A 23,045-nucleotide genomic window follows, 5' to 3' on the forward strand; every position below is an offset into this window, starting at 1 on the left:
GCGCGGTCGCCGTACGTTCCACTCACTCATCGCGGGAGCCGGGGAGGTGGGTCCCAGCCATGGCTGCTGTGAACCCTTGGGATCCCGCGTCCGCTCCGAGTGCTGCCGGGCTACTGCTGGGCCATTTAGTTGCTTCGGGGGTGGTCACTCAGGTGCGTGGACGTCGATGGCGTCATTAAGGGGGTGCCGGCGGTGGCGACAGAAGATGGCTGTGAGGTGGTGGTCCTGGGCGGCGGGCCTGTGTGTGAGGGTGCTGGGTGGGGGCTGTGGTGGAGTAGAGGCCAATGGAGGCCTTTCAGGCAACAGTAGTGACGGTTCTGTAGTGGTTGTGCGAAAGCGGGGCTCCGAGCAGAGGATGTTTCAAGTGTCTGCGGGCGAGTTATCCTCGGTCAGTTCTTGAGGGATAATAAAGATCAGTCTTCTGCTTTTTTTCACCCAGTGATAGCGCCTCTGTATAGTAATGGGTGCCGGGGTTAGGAAATACGATTAAGTGTTAAACGCTCCCAAACGCTTGTTTGAGGTATTGAAGCATATTTGGGGCTGGAGATGCTGGGTACAGGAGAGCTTCAGGGAAAGCACACAACTTTAAAGGCAAAAATAAATGAATGAATGAATGAATGAATGAATGTTGAGAAGTACCGGGAAGACCTTGGAAGGTGAATGCAGGAGGGGAGTAATTATCAGAGAAGAGACACATTATTCCCAGCTTTTTAGTTTTAGTTTTAGGCTCCGCAAGAAGAAGAACATGTTAATATGCCAAAGTGAAAGGAGCCAATAGAGGGAGAAATTAAAGATACGCGGGAATAATGGAATCCAAGTGGCAGAAGTGACAAGGGAATGGGGAAAGTGAGATTGAGGGAAAGAAATTTTGAGATAACGAGCAAGTTGAGGTTTTTAACTAAAAAGGAAAAGTTGAAAGGTAAAATCATCCGTGGAGATTAGCTGTATGAACATGATGGAAGATATTTAGAAGAGTCATTAGAGAATTTTACCTTAATCTGTTTTTTAAAAGATAGATTGATTGATTAAAGAGAGAAAGAGGGTGGGGAGGGGCAGAGGGAAAGAATCTCAAGCCGACTCCTTGCTCAGCTGAGCAGGAGGTTGGGGCTGCATACCACGACCTTGACATTAAGACCTGATCCGAAATCAAGAGTGGGAGGCTTAACGGAGGGAGCCACTCAAGCGCCCCTACTGTACACTAATTTTTAAGATGAAGAATGTAAAGGGGCGCCTGGGTGGCTCCGTTGGTTAAGCCTCAGACTCTTTTGACTCTTGATTTCGGCCGAGGGCCTGGGGATGGAGCCCCATGTGGGGCTCCCCGCTCAGCAGGAAGTCTACTTCTTGATTCTCTACTTCTGTCCCTCCTCACTTGCGCATGCGCGTTCTCTCTCTCTCTTTCTCTCTACCTCTCTCACTCTCAAATAAAGGTTTTTTTTGTTTCGTTTTGTTTTGTTTTGTTTTTTAATGAAGAAACTAAGGCGTAAGGAGAGCAAGTAATTTACCCAAGGTCACTCAACCAGTGAAACAGATCACAGTGCTCTCCCTTTTCTGACACATTGTATCATCTCTGGGATGAACTGTGATAGGTGATACTATGACACTATCTTGAAAAAGTTTAAACTTCTGATGAAGAATTCCTGTAGATTAATGGAGGTTCTAGTAACCAGATCTTAAGGATTGGGGGTGGGAGGGGGTACAAATGAATGCGTTGGAAAATAGGCAGAACATAACTACAGAACTCCACCAGTTCTCACCTTCTCTTACCTCCTGTTTTCTTCCTACCAAAGCACCTGGTAGTCTCACTTACATTGTTTAGTTCTGTAACAAAGTAATTTGGTAAACATACTGTAAGACATTTGAGACTTACCCTCTAGAGTGTATTGGTAGAAGAAATAAACACCTAAGAGAATTTTGACATTGATAAGTCAGGTATTTGTTGAGGGAAGTTGTTGTGAAGAGCATTGTCTAGTGTCTTTTAAGTATCACTAATTGGACAGTTCACTGCTTTGCCTACAGGTAAAAATCTCTTTAAGACCATCTTACAATCTTACTACACAGCTAGTCCCAATGAGGAAACCTTACAGATTTGTAGCATGATTTTGCTTTAAGCAAACTTTACATATGAAGGCCCATTTTTATTAGGAGGATTTAGCATTGGTTCTTTCAAAATGATGTTATATGATCTCTTTAGCCTATCCCTTAAGTGTGCATCATCCCATGCGCATTAAAAAAATCAAGTGATGCTTGAAATTGTGATATGATGCAACTCTTCCAGAAAACATAACTTGTGTTTTGTTTTGATCTATCCATTGGGGAATGATTTAGTGGAAGAAAGTATAGTTAACTCTCTGTGGGATAAATGGGGTATTTGTTTTCGTTTATGCCCTAGGACTACTTTAATGGCCTTACATCCTAGCTATTTTTCTGGCAAGCTTTAGTGAGTTATGGTAGGTCAATCGAATACATACACATACACTATATAGAGATATATGTAGATATTATTTATATGTGTGTTTATACATTTATATATATATATAAATTTTCTATGTAAATTCTGTATAAATATATACATTTATATATATATTATTTTCTCAGTGTGTCCTGCCCACCTCTGTATTCCCTCCCCCACTTTAAAGACTCTGCTTTTAATTTCTCTGCTATACTGCCTCCCTTTTAGTGTCCCTCAGCTAGAATTCAGTATGAAGTAGAAAGGACAAAAAAGAAGAAAGGGTGCCCCCAAACACAAGTTTATACATATATATATACTTTGTACACAGTGTTATCAGGATTTTTATATTATACATAAAAGTCTTGGATTTCATCTTCTTGTGCCTAGCAACAGAATGAGCAGAAATACCTTAAAGAGACTCCCTTTTTCAGGATCCTTTCATTTTCGGTGTCCCTTTACCCTACTGGCATATAAAGTGTATAATATATATTGGCAGTAGTCAACAGTAAAAACTTTTCTGTAGTCCCAATCCTTGCCTTTTTTTTTTCCTTTTTTTAAGATACAAGGTTAAGTCACAATCCTCAAATGTTAGAATTTCTGTTTTATTAGAGAAATTGGCTACTCTTTCTTTCCTCTCTCCTTTTGGCTCTCGAACATTCTCACTTTTCCATTGGTTTCTCTTACATGTTCTTGGCTAAGCTCCATTACCCTGCTGTTGAACCTAACAGTTTACTCGTTTGCATGTGTTCAGTTAAGATTAGCATATACCCAGGGAGGGATGAAGAGATACCAGACTACCAGTAAGTTACAATGAGGAATGGGAGATGTTTTACTGTTCATTGATCTTCTACCTAAGAGCAGAAAGAAGAGTAAAAGAGTTATGCTGATATGATGGGCATCAGTAGATTAGATTCATCCTCATTTCAGCCATGATACATATTTATAGAATGAAGTTAAACTCATGCTTTGCTCTCCCAAACCTCGGTTTTGCCATCAGTAAAATAACTTGTGTTATCTTTGTCATTAAATGGCATATCTATCTGCCAGTCACTAGGGATCCTCAGAGTCAGTATTGACTTGACTTTATCCCTAGTACCCCATATCAGCCAGGATTTGCCCTTTTTAAAAAAGATTTTATTATTTAATTGAGAGAGAGACAGAGTGGGAGAGAGAGAGAGCATGAGCAGGGTGAAGAGCAGAGGAAGAAGCAGATTCCCTGTTGAGCAGGGAGCCTGATGGGAGGTTCAGTCCAATGTAGGGCTGGATCCCAAGGTAGATGCTTAACTGCCTGAGCCACCCAGGTGCCCCAGTGGTGGGTTTTTTGGTGGGGAAATGCTCATAAAACTTACCATGTTAACCATTCTTAAAGTGTACAATTCAGTGGCATGAAGTACAGTCACAGTGTTGTGCAACTATTTTCAAAACTTTTTTTTTAATCAACCCCAGTGAAAACCCCATCTGCATTAGTCACTCCCCATTCCTTACTGCCCCCAAGCCTAATTAGTTTTATTTTCCATGCCATCCCCATTTAAATTTCTAAGATATATATTATATATCATCATGTTACTTCTTCACCACGAAGCCTTGAATTACTCGAATTTCCTGCATTATAATTGCTTGTCATAGCCATTAAGATCTTCCACAATTATGTAGGAAACTACATAATCAGATTCTTCTTTCCCTTCTTTTCACATATATGTTAGTACTAGAAAGCTTTTCCTTCCCATCCATCCTTCAGTCTTCTACAGCCTAACTGAATGAATGCCTATAAAATCGGTTGTCATTGGTCAGCAAATTTTTGCTATTAAGGACCAGAGGGTGAGTATCTGAGGCTTTTAGGTCAATATGGTTGTATCTTGTCTATTGTAGTGTGAAAGAAGCCAGAGATAATAAGTAAATGAATGGGTGCAATTGAGTTTATTCTGGATCCTGAAATTTCAATTTCATGTTGGACGTGTGTCACAAAATACTGTTTTTATTTTTTTCTCCCAGCTTTAAAAAATTAAAAAACCATTCTTAGCTATGGGCTGTACAAAAATAGGCAGTGGGCTGCATTTAGTTCATAGACTATCCTTTCCCACCCTTTTTCCTATAAGATCTCTAAAGATCTCTAAATGTGCTAATATTCTTGAAAAGAAGAAGAGGATACAGAAACTCGTGGATGAAGCCAGGGGATGAACAATATTCTTATTCTGAAGTAACCTGCAATTTAAGGAGGCTATATGCAAGCAGTATTTTGCATAGAATTAAAGGATAAAAGGAGGGAGTAAGGTTTTTAGAAGAATAATTCCACCTGGACAAAACATTCTTTTAAGAGAGTATGTGAAAAGATGGGACGCCTGGGTGGCTCAGTTGGTTAAGCAGCTGCCTTCAGCTCAGGTCATGATCCCAGCGTCCTGGGATCGAGTCCCGCATCGGGCTCCTTGCTCTGCAGGGAGCCTGCTTCTCCCTCTGCCTGCCATTCTGTCTGCCTGTGCTTGCTCTCTCTCCCTCTCTCTCTCTCTGACAAATAAATAAAAATCTTAAAAAAAAAAAAAAAGAGAGAGAGTATGTGAAAAGAGACAGTATGAATGAATTATAGCCAATAGAGGTCATTTAATGAATCAGATAAATGATTCCATGGTGGGAAAGTATTTGACTTTAGCCCCAGGAAGGTCAGAGCCTCGGTTTTGTTGATTCGTGTAGAGGTAATTCTCCATCAACCTCAAGCTCATCCTTCTTAACCTTATCAGCTGTTACTAATGCAGTTGTATTGTGCATAGTCCTTGAGGAAATAGGACAAAGTGACCGAGTCTTGTTTGTTTTTCTTATTTTTTAAATATTTGGCCAAAAGATTTGTGATAGTGAATATTTAGTGCCTTTTTTTTTTTTTTAAAGAACATAATTCTTTCTTTCTTTTACTTTTTTTTTTTTTTTTTTAAGATTTATTTAGGGGCACCTGCATGGCTCATTTAGTTAAGCATCTGCCTTCAGCTGGAGTCATGATCCCAGCGTCCTGGGGTCAAGCCCCGTGTTGGGCTCCCTGCTCTCTCTCTCAAATAAATAAATAAAATCTTGAAAAAAAAAAAGTATATTTATTTATTTGAGAATGAGAGAGCAGGCACAGACTGAGGTGCAGAGAGGAGGGAGAGGAAGAGGGAAAGAATCCCAGGCACACTGAGCACAGAACATAATGTGGGGCCCAGTCTTAGAACCCCAAGATCACTACCTGAGGCAAAACCTAGAGTCTGCCTGACGCTTAACCCACTTAGCTACTTGGGTGTGCAGATAGTGAGTATTTTAAAAAGAGGAATGTACATTGCTACTGTTACTCTCTGTACTTCATTTTTCAAGGGCTCTGTTGGACGTAATAAATCCTCATGTTTGGGGCACTGGGTGGCTCAGTCCTTAAATGTCTGCCTTCGGCTCAGGTCATGAACCCAGGGTTGTGGGATCGAGCCCCGTGTTGGACTCCCTGCTCTGCAGGAAGCCTCCTTCTCCTCCACTCTCCCTGCTTATATTCCCTTTCTTGCCATCTCTGTGTGTCAAGTAAATAGGATCTTAAAAATAAGAAAGTAAGTAGGTAAATAAATAAATAATTAAATAAATAAATCCTCATGTTTTAAGCCTGTGGGGGTGCTATTCCAATGCACACAGAAACTTTGTGACACACTGCTACTTTCTCTGTTCATTTACCAATAGGAGATGTTAAATATATCCAAGAAATCAGCTTCCTACTTTGCAAACTTCTCCAGACTACAGCAGATCACAGATATTGAAGCTGAAATCTACCAGGTATATTATATTGGACTTTGTACTTTCTGTTTCTAGTACAGGAAAAAAAAATTGATTCCAGCAGTAGTTCTCGTACACTTGGAACATTGTCTAGCACATAATTGGGTAAGTGTTTACTTATTTGTAGTAATAGTCATAGTAATAGTTAGTAGTAGTAGCAGTAGCAGCAGTACAGCTTCAACACCAAAATGAAAATCTTCAGTAAATTCCCTGGGCTCATAACAAATCCTCCTCTCCCTGCGCCCTCCCCCATATTCATGGGTTAAAGACTATGCCTTTTTTACTAAAGTTTAAGCCTTCAGGCAACATTCTACATGAACTAAATATTATTTTTCTTCTCAATGTAGAAAAACTTGGAAATTGAACTTTTAAGACTAGAAAAAGATACAGCAGATGTTGTTCATCCTTCCTTTTTGGGTAAGTAATTTGATGAAATGGGTAATCATTGGAATTTCAGCTTTTTCTTGAATTACCTTGGATAAGCACCAGGCAATAAAATTACGATATACCATAATTTTTTTAGGTATTAGCCCAAAGCTAATAAAATCTTATATTCTGTGCTCAAATAGAAGTTCTGTTGGTTGTAGTGCAAATAGCATTAAAAGTGACCCAGGTCAGAGCTCTTCAAATTCAGGAAAGCTTGAAAGACAAAGAAAGGCTGAAGAACTTTCCAGATTACAGGAAACTAGAGGGACTCAACAGCCAAAGTACAATGTGGGACTCAACAGCCAAAGTACAATGTGGTCATGGATTGAATACTTGATTACAAATTCATTTTGCTATAAGGGACATTATAGAGTTACTTGGTGATATGTCAATATGGACTGTATTAAATACTGGTAGTATTGTACCAATGTTAAATTTTCTGAATTTGATACTTGTAGTTACATAAGATTATGTTCCTATTTGGGGAAATACATGCTGAAGTTTTAGAGGTAAAAGTTCATGGTATTGACAACTTACTCTCAAGTGGGTCAGCAGAAATACATGTGAAGAAAGAAAGATGTAGGTAAATGTTAATAGTTGGTGGGTCTAGATGAAATGTATGTGGGAGTTCAATAAAACTTTTCTCTAAGTTTGAAATTTTTCAAAATAAAAATTTAAAAGAATCGGGGCACCTGGGTGGCTCAGTGGGTTAAGCCGCTGCCTTCGGCTCAGGTCATGATCTCAGAGTCCTGGGATCGAGCCCCGCATCGGGCTCTCTGCTCATCAGGGAGCCTGCTTCCTCCTCTCTCTCTGCCTGCCTCTCTGCCTGCTTGTGATCTCTGTCAAATAAATAAATAAAAAAAATCTTTAAAAAAAAAAAATTTTTAAAGAATCAATTGGCAGCATTAATTGAATTCCGGTCAAAATATTGAAATAATCAGAAATAGCTTGAAGACATGTTCATTTTTTTAATTTCATGTAGAATGTTAGAGGCAGAGACGAGAAAAGATTTTATGTGAAGAATATGGCTCTGGCTATAAAAACCTGAACTAGGTATAGAGTTGAATAATGAAGACAAAGAATTTAGCACTGGATTTGGTTGTCAGCAAGCAAAATAAGAGAAAATCATTGCGGGGCACCTGGGTGGCTCAGTGGGTTACAGCCTCTGCCTTTGGCTCAGGTCATGATCTCAGGGTCCTGGGATCGAATCTTGCATCGAGCTGTCTGCTCTGGCTGGGAGCCTGCTTCCTCCTCTCTCTCTCTCTCTCTCTGCCTGTCTCTCTGCCTACTTGTGATCTCTATCAAATAAATAAAAACTTTTTTTTAAAAGATTTTATTTATTTATTTGACAGACAGAGATCACAAGTAGGCAGAGAGAGGAAGGGAAGCAGGCTCCCTGCTGAGCAGAGAGCCCGATGCAGGGCTCGATCTCAGGACCCTGGGATCATGACCTGAGCCAAAGGCAGAAGCTTTAACCCACTGAGCCACCCAGGTGCCCCTAAATAAATAATATCTTAAAAAAAAATCATTGAGGGGCGCCTGGGTGGCTCAGTGGGTTGGGCCACTGCCTTCGGCTCAGGTCATGATCCCAGGTCCTGGGTTCAAGCCCCGCATCGGGCTTTCTGCTCGGCAGGGAGCCTGCTTCCTCCTCTCTCTCTGCCTGCCTCTCTGCCTACTTGTGATTTCTCTCTGTCAAATAAATAAATAAAATCTTTTAAAAAATAAAAAAAAATAATAAAAAAAAATCATTGAAAGTAAACTGATTTTGATATTAAAGATAGCAAAGGGGAGATACTTAGGGGGAAATGGATTAATTTTTGACATTGGTAGTGTCAAACCAAAGCAAAAAAAAATTATTAGTGATTTTAAAACTTGTCATATTGCTAACTGTAATTACGGTTTCTGGTTTGTATAGCTCAGAAGTGTCATACTCTGCAAAGCATGAATAATCATTTGGAAGCGGTGCTAAAAGAGAAGAGGTCCCTCAGGCAAAGACTGTTGAAACCCACGTGCCAGGAAAACTTGCCTATTGAAGCTGTTTATCACAGGTTAAACTAAAGAGTTGAAATTAATGGTCACACATATTTCTTGAGGGTTTAGTTTATTATTTTTTTTGTTTAGTAGTTATTTCGTAGCATAATTTATTAAACAATATATAGTGATTATATCTGTTATCATTATTTTTAATGCTGATACATACAATCAGAAAGAAAATCTCCTGCTTTTAAGGAGTTAAGCTGTGGTGAAGAGAAAGGCATTCTTTTTGCCCACTATATTTTGGGAATGATATAATGAATTCAATTAAAGAAATTAGATCAATAGCATCTAGTAAGATGGATAAAATTATTTTTATCATGTATAGACTGTTTTCTATGAAGTAAACTTATTGTTGTGTTAATCGTACCTATATGTAAAAATTCTCTTGGGGAGTGTAGGCAGAGAGAGATGAAAACCATGTCGGCTAAAAGAAAAAAAACATGAGTTCTGCTCTCATTTCTGCTGTTTGTACGCCTCAAAACCTTGGGCAAATGATTTGTTTTAGCCTCAGTTTCCCAGTCCATAGAGTGGGGATGCTTTCTGTTCCTCTTTTCCTCATATGAGTATCGCAAGTATAATAATAAACAACAGTGAAGAAGCAAACATTTGGGAATCTGATTGCTAACTCTCTCCACCAGTGCCTCACTAGCTGACCCTTAGCAAATCAGTACCTCTCTTAAGTGTCAGATTTGTTATCTTGTAGTAAAATAATAAATGTAAAAATCCCATTCTTGTGGATATGTTCAGTTATCTATTCAGTATAGTAAAATACCATTAATGTATATATTATACATTATATATATAGAAGAACTGAGTAATGATTTTAAAGCATTTTGCAAATGTGAAGATTCAAAGTGGTTTTAGGTGTAGACAGTTTCAGTCAAGTACGTTTATCTTTATTATCTTCACCCTTCATGGAAAATGAGTAGATTGAAATGGAATGAGATTTAATCTAGGAAAATTATATGAGAAAATTACTAACATTAAGTTTTGTCTCATATTAGGTTGGGTACCAAATTAGCATTGTCTCTGTTTTTCTGTATGGATGACGAGTTAATTTCTGCTTAAAGTGAAAGAAAATTACATTTTTATCACTGGTATTTCCATGAATGCAGAAAGGTTATTATTGGCTCACTGGGTTGATTGTAGTTCTCTTATATTAAAAGTCCTGATTGAGGGGCGCCTGGGTGGCTCAGTGGGTTAGAGCCTCTGCCTTCGGCTCAGGTCATGATCCCAGGATCCTGGGATGGAGCCCCACATCCAGCTCTTTGCTCGGCGGGGAGCCTGTTTCCTCCTCTCTCTCTGCCTGCCTCTCTGCCTACTTGTGATCTCTGTCTGTCAAATAAATAAATTTAAAAAAAAAAGTCCTGATTGAAAAGAAAAAAAACACAAACTAAAAAAAAACATAGTTTATTTTTTCTCTCTCTTTTAGCTGTATGGTACATTTGCTGGAATTGGCAGTAACTTTCATTGAAAGATTGGAAAACCATCTTGAAACAATTAAAAATATCCCTCATTTAGATGAAAATCTAAAGAAAATGGTGAGTATTAACAGTAGCATTTAAGTATCTCAACTACTTCACATTACATTTGGCTGTCTTTGGTTCTTTTATACCAGAATCTCAAATGTGTGATTGCTTTAACCTTTTTTTTTTTTTTTTCTTTTTTTGAGAGGGAGAAGGTGGGGAGGGGCAGAGAAAGAGAATCTTAAGCAGGCTCCACACCCAGTGCAGAGCCTGATGGCAGGATTTGAGCTCACAAACCTGTGATCCTGACCTGAGCCAAAATCAGGAGTTGGACACTTAACCAACTGAGCCACTCAGGCACCCCTTTGTTTAACTTTTTGATGGCTAATATTCTAAATGACTTATTTTTTAAAATTAAAGTGTCTTTTTATAGCTTTTTTAGAAGTCATTTTACATTGTTTTATTCTAATATTTAATAAATATGTGTTAACTTTATTGTTCAAGGGGTTATGCCATAGGTATCAGGAGAGATAAACAGATATGACAAGTCCCCGCCCTCAAATTCTCAAGGTTTAATGAGCTCTAAGATACTATCTGTTTTATAATATTTTTTTTGTGCAGTGGATATAGTAGAGAATTACAAAGAAGGTCCTGTCTATTAAGCAAAGAAAACAGAGGGATTGTTTCTACTTTAGGGAGATAGGGAGTAGAATGGGAATAAGAATGCTTCAGTAAAGTTTTTATTTTATTTTTTTAAAGGTTTTATTTGTTTATTAGAGAGAGAGAGAACACAAGCAAGAGGGAGAGGGAGAAGCAGACTCCCCACTGAGCCCCAGTTTGGGGCTCAATCCCAGAACCCTGGGATCATAACCTGAGCTGAAGGCATATGCTACCCAGCTGCCCTTTCAGTAAAGTTTTACATAGTAGTTAGTAGTTAGTAGTGAGCTGAAGCTTGAAAAATCAGTGAAATTTGTATCAAAAAGAATAGTTTGGTCCAAAGCAGCAATGTGAGGAAAGACATGAAAATTAGCATTGGCAGTTTGCGGGAGGAGTGGTACTCCACTTTGGCTGATCCTTAAAGGTATTTAAAGGGAGATTAAATCATGGTTAGTTTATAGAATGCCTTGAAAGCCAGACTAAGAAGTTGAGACTTTTGAATACTGGAGAACATTCAACAATTTAACTGGTTGTTTGGTTTGGTTTGTTTTTAGAGAAGGGCACAGAGGAGTGACTTGATCAGAATTACACTTTAATCGAGAAAATATTGGGTAGAAGAGACTGAGTCACTCAGAGTATGGGCAGAGAGCTCAGCAGCACCTGGAAGCTTGTTAGAAATGCAGAATTGCAGACTTCATTCACCTTAGACATTCAGATTCTGAATCTATAATTTATTAAGTTCCTCAGGTGATTCCTACACCCCATTAAAGTTTGATAAACTGTAGGTTAGAGGACTAGGCAAATGAACCAAAGGCAGAGAAACTTGGAGAATAAATACAAGCATTCAGATAAAAGATTTAAAGCATAGGAAAACAAAAGATTATATAGACTTTGAGATTTGGGACATCAAATTTCTAGAATGTGTCTACTCTTTGGACAAGAGACACATCCAAAGTAATGAAGTAACTAGCCTTGGTGACTTGAGGGTGAGTAGGATCAAGAAATCAAAAAAGCTAATGACCGGGGCGCCTGGGTGGCTCAGTGGGTTAAGCCACTGCCTTCGGCTCAGGTCATGATCCCAGGTCCTGGGTTCGAGCCCCACATCGGGCTTTCTGCTCAGCAGGGAGCCTGCTTCCTCCTCTCTGTCTGCCTCTCTGTTTACTTGTGATTTCTCTCTGTCAAATAAATAAAATCTTTAAAAAAAAAAAAAAAAGCTAATGACCTTGTTTTCTTACACGCCTTCCACAGAAAGTAGATCTTCAATCATTGTTGAATTGCAATAAAATCGAGTTTGTGATACTGAATGTACACTCAGGTAGATACTCAATAGAGAAATATGGGACTGAATTTTAGGAAGGGGGTAGGTTTTACAATACAGATTATGGGTCATCTGCGTTGAGGTGATAATTGACAAAGAAGAGGTGAATTTATAAAGAAAAAGCATGTTCTGTAATAGGTGGGGAGGATACAATTTTTTTTTTTAAAGATTTTATTTATTTATTTGAGAGAGAGACAGTGAGAGAGAGCATGAGCGAGGAGAAGGTCAGAGGGAGAAGCAGACTCCCCATGGAGCTGGGAGCCCGATGTGGGACTCGATCCCGGGACCCGGGGATCATGACCTGAGCCGAAGGCAGTCGTCCAACCAACTGAGCCACCCAGGCGTCCCATTTTTAAGATTTTATTTGTTTATTTGACAGGCAGAGATCACAAGTAGGCAGACAGGCAAGCAGAGAGAAGGGAGGGGGAAAAGCAGACTCCCCACTGAGCAGAGAGCCCGATTCGGGGCTCGATCCCAGGACCCTGGGATCATGACCCAAGCCAAAGGCAGAGGCTTTAACCCACTGAGCCACCAGGCGCCCCGGGAGGACACAATTTTAAGAAGCCTTTGTATTAAGGGGGTAGAAAAGGTCAGGTTTGAACTTTTGGTATCATAACCATTCATGATATAATAATGATATATTGATGACAAATGTAATTTCTCCTCTTTTCCCCTTCTTTCAAACACTACAGAGTATGGCTTTAGCAAAAATGGATATGTTGGTGACTGAGACAGAAGAACTGGCAGAGAATATACTCAAGTGGCGAGAACAACAAAAGGAAGTTTCCTCTTCTATCCCCAAAATACTAGCAGAAGAAAATTATCTTCATAAACATGATGTTGTAATGCCTTCTTTACCTTTTACTTCTAAAGTTCATGCCCAAACTGTTAATGCCAAGTGACTTGTCAACTTTATTTTTGCCTAGTTGTATGTATTACGTGAAGTCTATTTCTAGCCAGTTGTAATATGGGCATGTATAAGCTCTGCCGCTAGCAGTACTGAAAGAGCCCTCTTTATATTGAAGCAGTAAGAGTCCAAGTTCATTGAGACCAAATTGAGTTTTCCTTTGTTTTTCATATATTTTCATTATACTTTACAGTAAAACTCTTGAAAATCAAATATAACTATGAGTTTATTAACACGAGTGCATTAGCCATTTCTCAGGCAGCAACTCTATTTATGTCTTCTTTTTAAATGCTTGTTTCTGAATTAGAAGAGTCTTCTTGCGGGGCGCCTGGGTGGCTCAGTGGGTCAAGCCGCTGCCTTCGGCTCAGGTCATGATCTCAGAGTCCTGGGATCGAGCCCCGCATCGGGCCCTCTGCTCAGCAGGGAGCCTGCTTCCTCCTCTCTCTCTGCCTCTCTGCCTGCTTGTGATCTCTCTGTCAAATAAATAAATTAAAAAAAAAAAAAGTAAAAAAGAAGAGTCTTCTTGCAAGTGAAAGTATGTCAATTTTTCCTGTGGGATAGTTACTGAATGTATAGAAAAGAGCAAACATAACAGGCCTAACTGCTATCCTTTGAAAGGCTTGCTTACAAAGTTGGTCCTTGCCTGGCTTCTGGGAATTTAGATTTCACTAGAGTTCTTCCACTATCACTGATAAGAGCACTCACTGTGACTAAAGTGTTTATACAGTGTGGTTTGTGCTGAGCACCTTTCCTTCTGGGAGTCTAGAATTTTGGTCCATGGTAGAAGATAGCTATGTGGCTAGCCCATGATAGTAACCCTTGGCACTGCATTTCTTTCTTTCTTTCTTTTTTTTTTTTTTTAAGAGTTTATTTATTTATTTGACAGACAAAGATTACAAGTAGGCAGAGAGGCAGGCAGAGGGAGGGGAAGGGAAGCAGGCTCCCTGCTGAGCAGAGAGCTCAATGTGGGGCTCTATCCCAGGATGCTGGGATCATGACCTGAGCAGAAGGCAGAGGCTTTAATCCACTGAGCCACCCAGGAACCCCTCGGCACTGCGTTTCTTTCTTTTTTTTTTTTTTTTAAAGATTCTATTCATCTATCTGACAGACAGAGATCACAAGTAGGCAGAGAGGCAGGCAGAGAGAGAGGGGGAAGCAGGCTCCCCGCTGAGCAGAGAGCCCGACCCGGGGCTCGATCCCAGAGGCCTTAACCCACTGAGCCACCCAGGTGCCCTGCATTTCTAATGAGATTTCATGAAAGACATTTCACACGTTACACCTTAGTTGCTGTGGGAATTAAGCATATCCTCTGTGACTCCACCAGCAGAGGACTCTGGAAGGTTGTGCTTGGATTCCTCTGGACTTTGTCCCTTGCACCCTTTCCCTTTGCTGTTTTACTTTGTATGCTTTTGTTGTAATAAGTCATAGTCATAGATACAGTGATATGCTGAATCCTGTGAATCCTCAAAACATCTGACCTTGGGGGGTGTAGGGGGTTGGTCTTCAAAACCCTGAGACATGAAGAAATTCCTGAGGGTGTTCACTGGCAGCCTTACAGATAGGCAAAGAAGAAAGGTAGAATAAAGAACAGAAAAAGGCATGTTATAGTAAAACTTTTAGATGTTTATCTTACAAATGCTCAGATATTTTACCCGAGATTATTGTATACATAAAAGACAGCAGTACCTTGGGGCACCTGGGTGGCTCAGTCAGTTAGGCTTATGATCTCAGGGTCCTGGGATTGAGCCCTGCATTGGGCTCTGTACTCAGTGAGGAGTCTGCTTGAAATTCTCTCTCCCTCTCTTTCTGCCTCTCCCTTCTGTGCTCTCTTGCACTCTCTCAAATAAATAAATCTTTCTTTTAGAAAAAGTGTTATATTAATAGTTTCTAAGACTAAGCCTCAGGATGTATTAATTTGTATCAGTACTGTAACTACCTCTGGTTATTTTCAGACTTGGTGTTTTCTTTTGCTTTAAGAAAATGGAAGCATCAGTATTATTATGCTGTTGCAGTCTCTATCACCAGGGTTCACTGATCCTTCTTTCATCACACTCCTTAACACGAGAAGACCTCAGCAGAGTGAGTAAAGTAGTTATTCGTAAGGAAGCAAGATCATTACCAAAAAACCGCTAGAACAACTAGAGATCATGTTTTGAAGCCTCCTTTGCTGACTTTTGTAAATTGGGTATAGAAGAGTGGTCAGAATATCTTGAACATTACCTAATATTGTCTAGTCATTTAAACAGTTTTAGTTGTGTTTCATCAGAAATTTTTTCAAACCCAGCCTTGGTTTCAAACATCATACTATGTTTTTTCTTCATGTGATTTCCTATATTTCTTCATGTGATTTCCTATATTAGTGTGTGTGTGTGTGTGTGTGTATTTATATTTATATATATATCATGCCACAAAAATTGATATCCCTGGTGTTGTTTTTGTCTAGTTATGTCTTTTACAAAATAAAATGAATAAACCTGTAATTTCTAAATAAAATTGTGTGGCCTTGGTCTGAATCCTATATGATAGATTCTCTATGTAGTGTCTGCTGTTCAATATAGGCGTGTAGTCCTATAGGCTGGCTGACTCAAAAGCTTAAGGTAAGGGTGCCTGGGTGGCTCAGTGGGTTAAGCCTCTGCCTCGGCTCAGGTCATGATCTCAGGGTCCTGGGATCGAGTCCCACATCGGGCTCTCTGCTCAGCAAGAAGCCTGCTTCCCTCTCTCTCTCTCTCTCTGCCTTCCTCTCCGTCTACTTGTGATCTCTCTCTGTCAAATAAATAAATAAAATCTTAAAAAAAAAAAAAAAAAGCTTAAGGTAAGTTAGGACAGGTCTGCTTCAGGGCACTGGGGTGGCGCAGTCAGTTGAGCATCTGATTTGTGATTTCATCTCGGGTCATGATCTCACTGTCATGGGGTTAAGCCCTGTGTGGGGCTCCACACTCAGCGGGGAGTCTGCTTCTCTCCCTCCCTCTGCCCTTCTCCCAACCCCCTCTCTCAAATAAATAAATCTTTAAAATTTAAAAAAAAAAGTCTACTTCAGAGAGAAAAGCTAATTTAGTACTACATTAGTGTGAAAAAGTGCTGATCAACTTTTTTTTTTTTCTTTTAGTTATTACCCACCTTTAGATGCGGATACTAAAGCTCTGGAATGTCTAGATGGGGGAGGTCATTGAGAAGATGTGACTACCAGTTGATCTGTTAGCTGGACCCCAGCAGTTAGAAGTTCCTCACCCCCTCCCCTATCCTTGAAATTTGGGTCTACTTTCCCTACTCCCCAAAACTGACCAAAGGATATATGTTTGAGATATGTATAAGTAAGTCCTTGCTGTTATTGGTTAAGATAGTCATGTGCTGAGACTATCTGGATGGTATACATGACTGAACCCAGTTAAGGCCTCCACATATAAACTAGTAAGATTTGCTAGATGGATTTGGAGATCTAGTCATCTTGTAGCTTCTAAAGCAACCCTCATAATGTAAGTTCCCTTTTTTATTAAATCTGCCACCTACTAACCTGGAGAGTCGGCCTCTTCAGTCTCATCCTGCCCAATAAATACAGGGGCCAATTTTAGGTTGCACCTGGAAAACTCCTGAGGAGCGAGATGTGTAAATTCATTTCCAGCATAATAATGATGCCACTCTGGGGCACCTGGGTGGCTTCGTCGGTCAAGCTTCCAACTTGATTTTGGCATAGGTCATGATCACAGGGTTGTGAGATGGAGCCCAGCATCAGGCTCTGGGCTGGGCATAGAAACTGCTTAAGATTCTCTCTCTCCCACTCTTTCCCCCTACCCCTACCATCTTTCCAAAAAAAAAAAGTCACTGTGAAGAATATTCTGGAGGAATTGAGATGCTGCCTGGTTTTTCTATCATTTTTCTTATTTTACTCCTTCCTCTGATCTATGACTATATGTTCTTTCTAATTTTTCCCATATGAGCCTCAATTTCCTTTTCTCTAAATGGAGTTAACAGTGCCTACTTTATGGATTCTTGGGAAGATTAAGATAATACACAAAAAACAGTTCTAGTACATAATAATAAGTGAAAGTCCTTGCAGTTATTGGTTTTAGCCACAGTAGAGTAGATGACTTTGGTAACTCCCATTTCCCTTTCCAGGCTATTCTTTTTATTTTCAGACACTAAATTAAACAAGCAAGAATTGGGTATGGAACTTAGCTAAAGAGACCTTTCTGGATTCCCTGAAATTTCATTCTTCTTATTCAGTCTCATTTGGATGTGGCTGCCCAGTTTTACCAACACCATTTATTGAAGATACTGTCCTTTTCTCCTTGTATATTCTTGGCTTCATGTAGTAATAGACTATATATGCATGAATTATTTCTGGGCTCTTGATACTCCTGTGGTCTTTTTATGTCAATACCATACTGTTTTGATTAACTTTGTATACAGTTTGAAATTAGGGATTGTGATGCCTCTCCAGCTTTGTTTTTCTTTCTCGAGATTGCTTTGGCTGTTCAGTGCCTTTTGTGGTCCCATATACATTTAGAATTGTTTCTTCTTTATCTGTGAAAAAAAACCATTGGAATTTTAATAAGGATGGCATTGAATCTGTAGGTTGCTTTGGACAGTATGGACATTTTGACAATATTAATTCTTCCAATCCATGAACACAATATATTTCCATTTATTTGTGTTTTCTTCAATCTCTTTTATTAATGTCTTACGGGTTTCTTTGTTGTTGTTGTTGTGTCTTGTAGTTTTCAATGTAATTTCCAATTTCAGGTCTTTCATTGCTTAAATTTATTCCTAGGCACTTAATTCTTTCTGATGTAATTGTAAATGGGATTGCTTTCTTAATTTCTCTGATAGTTCATTTTTAGTATAGAAATGCAGGGGCACCTGGGTGGCTCAGTGGGTTAAAGCCTCTGCCTTTGGCTCAGGTCATGATCCCGGGGTCCTGGGATTGAGCCCCACATTGGGCTCTCTGCTCAGCAGGGAGCCTGCTTCCCTTCCTCTCCCTCTGCCTGCCTCTCTGCCTATTCATGATCTCTGTCAAATAAATATATAAAAATCTTTAAAAAAAAAAGAAATGCAACAGATTTTTGTAAATTGATTTTATATCCTGCAACAGTACTGAATTCTTTTATTCTAATAGTTTTGGGGGGGAATCTTTGGGGTTTTCTTTTTCTTCTTTTTTATTATTCTTTTTTTATTTTGTTCCTTCATTTGACAGAAAGAGAGAGAAAGCACAGGAAGGGCAAGCACCAGCAAGAGAGGGAAAAGCAGGCTCCCCACTGAGCAGAGAGCCCAATGTGGGGCTCAATCATAGGATTCCGGGATCATGACCTGAGCCGAAGGCAGACACTTAATTGAGCCACACAGGTACCCTTCTGTATGGTTTTCTATAAATAACATGTCATGTCCAAGTAGTGACAATTTTACTTCTTCCTTTCCAGTTTGGATGCCTTTTATTTCTTTTTCTTTCCTAATTGCCACGGATAGGACTTCCAAAACTATGTTGAGGGAAAGTGGCAAGAGTGGGCATCCTTGTTCCCTATCTTAGAGGAAGGTTTTTAGCTTTTTATTATTGAATATGATGTTATCTGTGGGCTTGTCATTTTTTTTTTAAGATTTTATTTATTTGACAGACAGAGATCACAAGTATGCAGAGAGGCAGGCAGAGAGAGAGGAGGAAGCAGGCTCCCTGCTGAGGAGAGAGCCTGATGTGGGGCTTGATTCCAGGGCCCTGGGATAATGACCTGAGCTGAAGGCAGAGGCTTTAACCCACTGAGCCACCCAGGCACCCCTGTGGGCTTGTCATTTATGCCCTTAATTATGTTGAGGTACATTCCTTCTGTAACCAGTCTGTTGAGAGTTTTTATCATAAATGGGTATTGATTTCGTCAAATGTTTTTCCTACATCAGTTGAGATGATCATATGATTTTAATCATTCACTGATTTTAAGATGTTGAACCATCTTTGCATCCCTGGAATAAATCCCATTTGATCATGGGGTATGATCCTTTTAATATATTGTTAAATTTGGTTTGCTAATATTTTGTTGAGGGTTTTTCTTTTTTTGAAAGATTTTACTTATTTGTTTGACAGAGATCACAAGTAGGCAGAAGGGCAGGCAGAGAGAGACGGAGAAGCAGGCTCCCTGCTGAGCAGAGACGCACCCCCACCATGCGGGACTTGATCCCAGGATCCTGGGATCATGACCTGTGTGGAAGGCAGAGGCTTAAACCCACTGAGCCACCCAGGCACCCTTGTTGAAGGTTTTTGAATGTATATTCATCAGGGACATTGGCTTGTAATTTGGCATTCTTGTCTGGTTTTGGTATTAGGATAATGCTGGCTTAGTAAAATGAGTTTGGGATTGTTCCCTTTTCTATTTTTTGGAAGAGTTTGAGAAGTTTTGGTATTAATTTTTTGAATGTTTGGTAGAATTTGCCAGTGAACCTGTTGGGTCCTGAACTTTTGTTTGTTGGAAGGTTTGTTTGGTTTTTAAGTTTTATTTATTTAGGTAATCTCTACACCCCATGTGGGGCTCAAACTCACCACCCCAAGGTCAAGAGTCATATACTCCTCCAACTGAGCCATCCAGGCATCCCTGGAAGGTTTTTTTTTTTTAAAGATTTTATTTATTTATTCGACAGACAGAGATCACAAGTAGAGAGAGTCAGGCAGAGAGAGACAGAGAAGCAGGCTCCCTGCTGAGCAGAGAGGCTGATGCGGGGCTTGATCCCAGGACCCTGGGATCATGACCTGAGCCAAAGGCAGAGGCTTTAACCCACTGAGCCACCCAGGCGCCCTGGAAGGTTTTTTATTTACACATTCAATCTCCTTACTAGTAATTATTCTGTTCAGATTTTCTATTTCTTCATGATTCAGGCTTAGTAGTTTGTATGTTTCTAGGAATTTATCTTATCTTCAAGGTCATCAAGTTTGTTGGCATGTAATTGTTCATAGTAGTCTCTTTTTTAAAGATTTTATTTATTTATTTGAGAGAGAGGGACAGAGAGTGCAAGCAAAAGCATGAGAGGTGGGGAAGGGTGAGGGAGAAGCAGGCTCCCCACTGAGCAGGGAGCCCAATATAGGGCTTGATCCCAGGACCCTGAGGTCATGACCTGCACTGAAGGCAGACGCTTAACAAGCTGAGTCACCCAGGCGCCCTGTTCATAGTAGTCTATTATGATCCTTTGTATTTTTATGTTATCAGTTGTAATGTCTCTTCTTTCATTTCTGGTTTTGTTTGACTCCTCTCTTTATCTTGGTGGGTCTGGCTAAAGGTTTGTCAGTTTTTCATTTTTTTTTTTTTTAAGATTTTATTTATTTATTTGAGGGGGAACGAGTGAGAGAGAGCATGAGAGAGGAGAAGGTCAGAGGGAGAAGCAGACTCCCCAAGGAGCTGGGAGCCCGATGTGGGACTCGATCCTGGAAGTCTGGGATCATGACCTGAGCCGAAGGCAGCTGCTCAACCAACTGAGCCACCCAGGCACCCTCAAGTTTTTATTTTTAAGTAATCTCTGTATTCAACATGGGACTTGAACTCACAACCCCAAGATCAAGAGTTGTATGTTCCACCTATTGAGCCAGCCAGGCACCCTAAGGTTTGTCAGTCTTGTTATCTTTCAAAGAACCAGTCTTAGTTTCACTGATCATGGGATGCTTGCTGCATCCCATAAATTTTGATATGTTGTGTTTCCATTTCATTTGTCTCATGGTATTTTTTTCCTCCATTGATTGTTTCTTTGACCTCTGTCAGTGGCATGTCATTTAATCTCCACACACTTGTGAGTTTTCCAGTTTTCTTCTTGCTTGATTTTTAGTTTCAGAATGCTGTGGTTGGAAACATTGCTTGATATCCTCTTAAATTTATTAAGACTTGTTTTGTGGCCTAAGATAAACTAATATATTTTTTTTAATTTTAAATAAAAAATGATAAATAATAGAGACATAAAAAGAACCAGAAATCCTTGAAGAAATGGCTGATATCACATTTGAGTGGGAAATGTTCAAAATGAACCTGGAACTTCTTGTCATATCAGAAATAAATGAAGCTACCAAAGACTACTGGAGCTGAGTCAGAATTCAGTGAGTTTCCCACTGGCCAAAGTTGGGATGATTGGGGTATCAATAATAGTAAGTACAATAGGCTGAAGCAAATCAAATACACTTAAATCCATGAATTTTTTTTTAAGATTTTTTATTTATTTATTTGACAGAGAGAGATCACAAGTAGACAGAGAGGCAGGCAGAGAGAGAGAGAGGGAAGCAGGCTCCCCGCCGAGCAGAGAGCCCGATGCGGGACTCGATCCCAGGACCCCGAGATCATGACCTGAGCCGAAGGCAGCGGCTTAACCCCTGAGCCACCCAGCGCCCCAAATCCATGAATTTATAATAGTATTAAAGACAACAACTCATTAACCACCTTTGGGAAGTGCTAGAGAACAAACTTATTTTAAAAACTGGTAATTGATGGGGCGCCTGGGTGGCTCAGTGGGTTAAGCCACTGCTTTCGGCTCGGGTCATGATCCCAGGTCCTGGGTTCGAGCCCCACATCGGGCTTTCTGCTCAGCAGGGAGCCTGCTTCCTCCTCTCTCTCTGCCTGCCTCTCTGCTTACTTGTGATTTCTCTCTGTCAAATAAATAAATAAAATCTTTAAAAAAAAAAAACTGGTAATTGAAATAATCAAGCATTTGTTCTGCCTTTGCAATGTAAACTGCACCTCGGAGTAACCAAATAGTTGATGAGGAAAAGTTTCTCTGGTAAAGAAGTATTTCAACTCATAAATGAAAAATGATAGGAGCACCTGGCTGGCTTAGTCAGTAGAGCATGTGAATCTTGCCCTCAGGGTTGTGGTTTGAGCCCCATGTTAGGTGGAGAGATTACTTAAAAATAAAATGTTTAAAAAAAAAAATGAAGAATGATAAAATTAGAGTATCATCACTGCAATCCTATGACATTGTAACTTACAAAAAGGAATATGTATAATGGTCTTCACCCATTTCTGGCATAGAACTCCTAAAACCCTTGGAATTTTCTAAGTGATGAGACTGTTAAAGGTGTCACTTGTTTTGGTAACGAGGTGACTTTTTTATCCCACCTAGGAATGAGGGCTGGTTGCCAGGAGAAGCACCATGTGAACAGAGAGTTGGAACTCCTCACCTCCCTAAACTTGTTGAATTCATTGAAGTCTTGTTGGTTGAATTCATTGCCAATAGTCAGTTACTTAATCAGTCACACCCTTGTAATGAAACCTTCATAAAACCCCAAAAGGATGGTGCTCCAGTAGCTTCCAGAATGGGGAACCAGAACACTTCCATGTGCCACCATCCTGGGTTCTGAACTTAATGAGGAAAGAAGTTCCTTTGGGACCTCACGCTGTGTATGTCTTCATCTGGCTGTTGATTTGTATCCTTTAATATTCTCTGTAATAAAGTGATTATCTAGTAAGTAAATGGGTTTCCTGAATTTTGTGAGCTTCTCTAGCAAATCAGTTGAACCCAACAAAGGGCTCATAGGAATTTCTGGTTTATGCCCAGTTATGTCAGAAGTACAGGTAACAACCTAAACATTTTGACTGACATCTGAAGGCCACTCTAGGAAATTAATTAAATACAGGACAGGTTGTGGTAACCTCCAGTTTGTGGCCAGTGTGTCTGAGGCACAGGTAACAACTGGGTTAGTGACTGGCATTGGAAGTGGAGGGCAATCCAATGGTTCTGAACCCTTAACTTTTGGAATCTGATGCTATCTCTGGATAGATAGTATCAGAATTGAATTGAATTGTAGGATACCCAGCTAGGGTTGGAGAATTGCTTGGTGGTGTGGGGAGCCACCCCCATCCCTCCACACACCTTCAAACACCTAATTAATTGATGACCCACAATGAGCTCAGAGGATAATTATTAGTGGTTGTAAATAGCACAAAAAGAAAGACAAGTGCTTATTGATTTGATCAAGGTTCTGGATTGAACTACCAATTACAGAAAATACAGAGATGGAAAAATACTTGGATATCACCACAGGGATTAATTTGCAAAATC

At 39.9% G+C, this 23,045-nt stretch overlaps 1 protein-coding gene across 4 annotated transcripts; it reads left to right on the top strand.

Annotated features, from left to right (window-relative positions):
* On the top strand, positions 1–13,267 carry HAUS2 (HAUS augmin like complex subunit 2). 4 transcript variants are annotated; one of them, XM_047737621.1, is made up of 6 exons: positions 1–152; positions 6,131–6,223; positions 6,571–6,640; positions 8,565–8,697; positions 10,119–10,227; positions 12,820–13,267. In XM_047737621.1, the coding sequence occupies exons 1-6, from the start codon at positions 60–62 to the stop codon at positions 13,027–13,029; spliced, it is 708 nt and encodes a 235-aa protein (XP_047593577.1). In that variant the 5' UTR covers positions 1–59; the 3' UTR covers positions 13,030–13,267. The 4 variants fall into 4 exon arrangements, with proteins under 4 accessions (XP_047593577.1, XP_047593578.1, XP_047593579.1 ...); XM_047737623.1 differs by lacking the exon at positions 1–152 and adding an exon at positions 197–216; XM_047737622.1 differs by lacking the exon at positions 6,131–6,223 and having other exon boundaries at positions 11–152.
* The last annotated feature ends 9,778 nt before the right edge of the window (positions 13,268–23,045 follow it).

This window comes from Lutra lutra, chromosome 7 (assembly GCF_902655055.1).
Source record: "Lutra lutra chromosome 7, mLutLut1.2, whole genome shotgun sequence".
Classification (NCBI taxonomy): domain Eukaryota; kingdom Metazoa; phylum Chordata; class Mammalia; order Carnivora; family Mustelidae; genus Lutra; species Lutra lutra.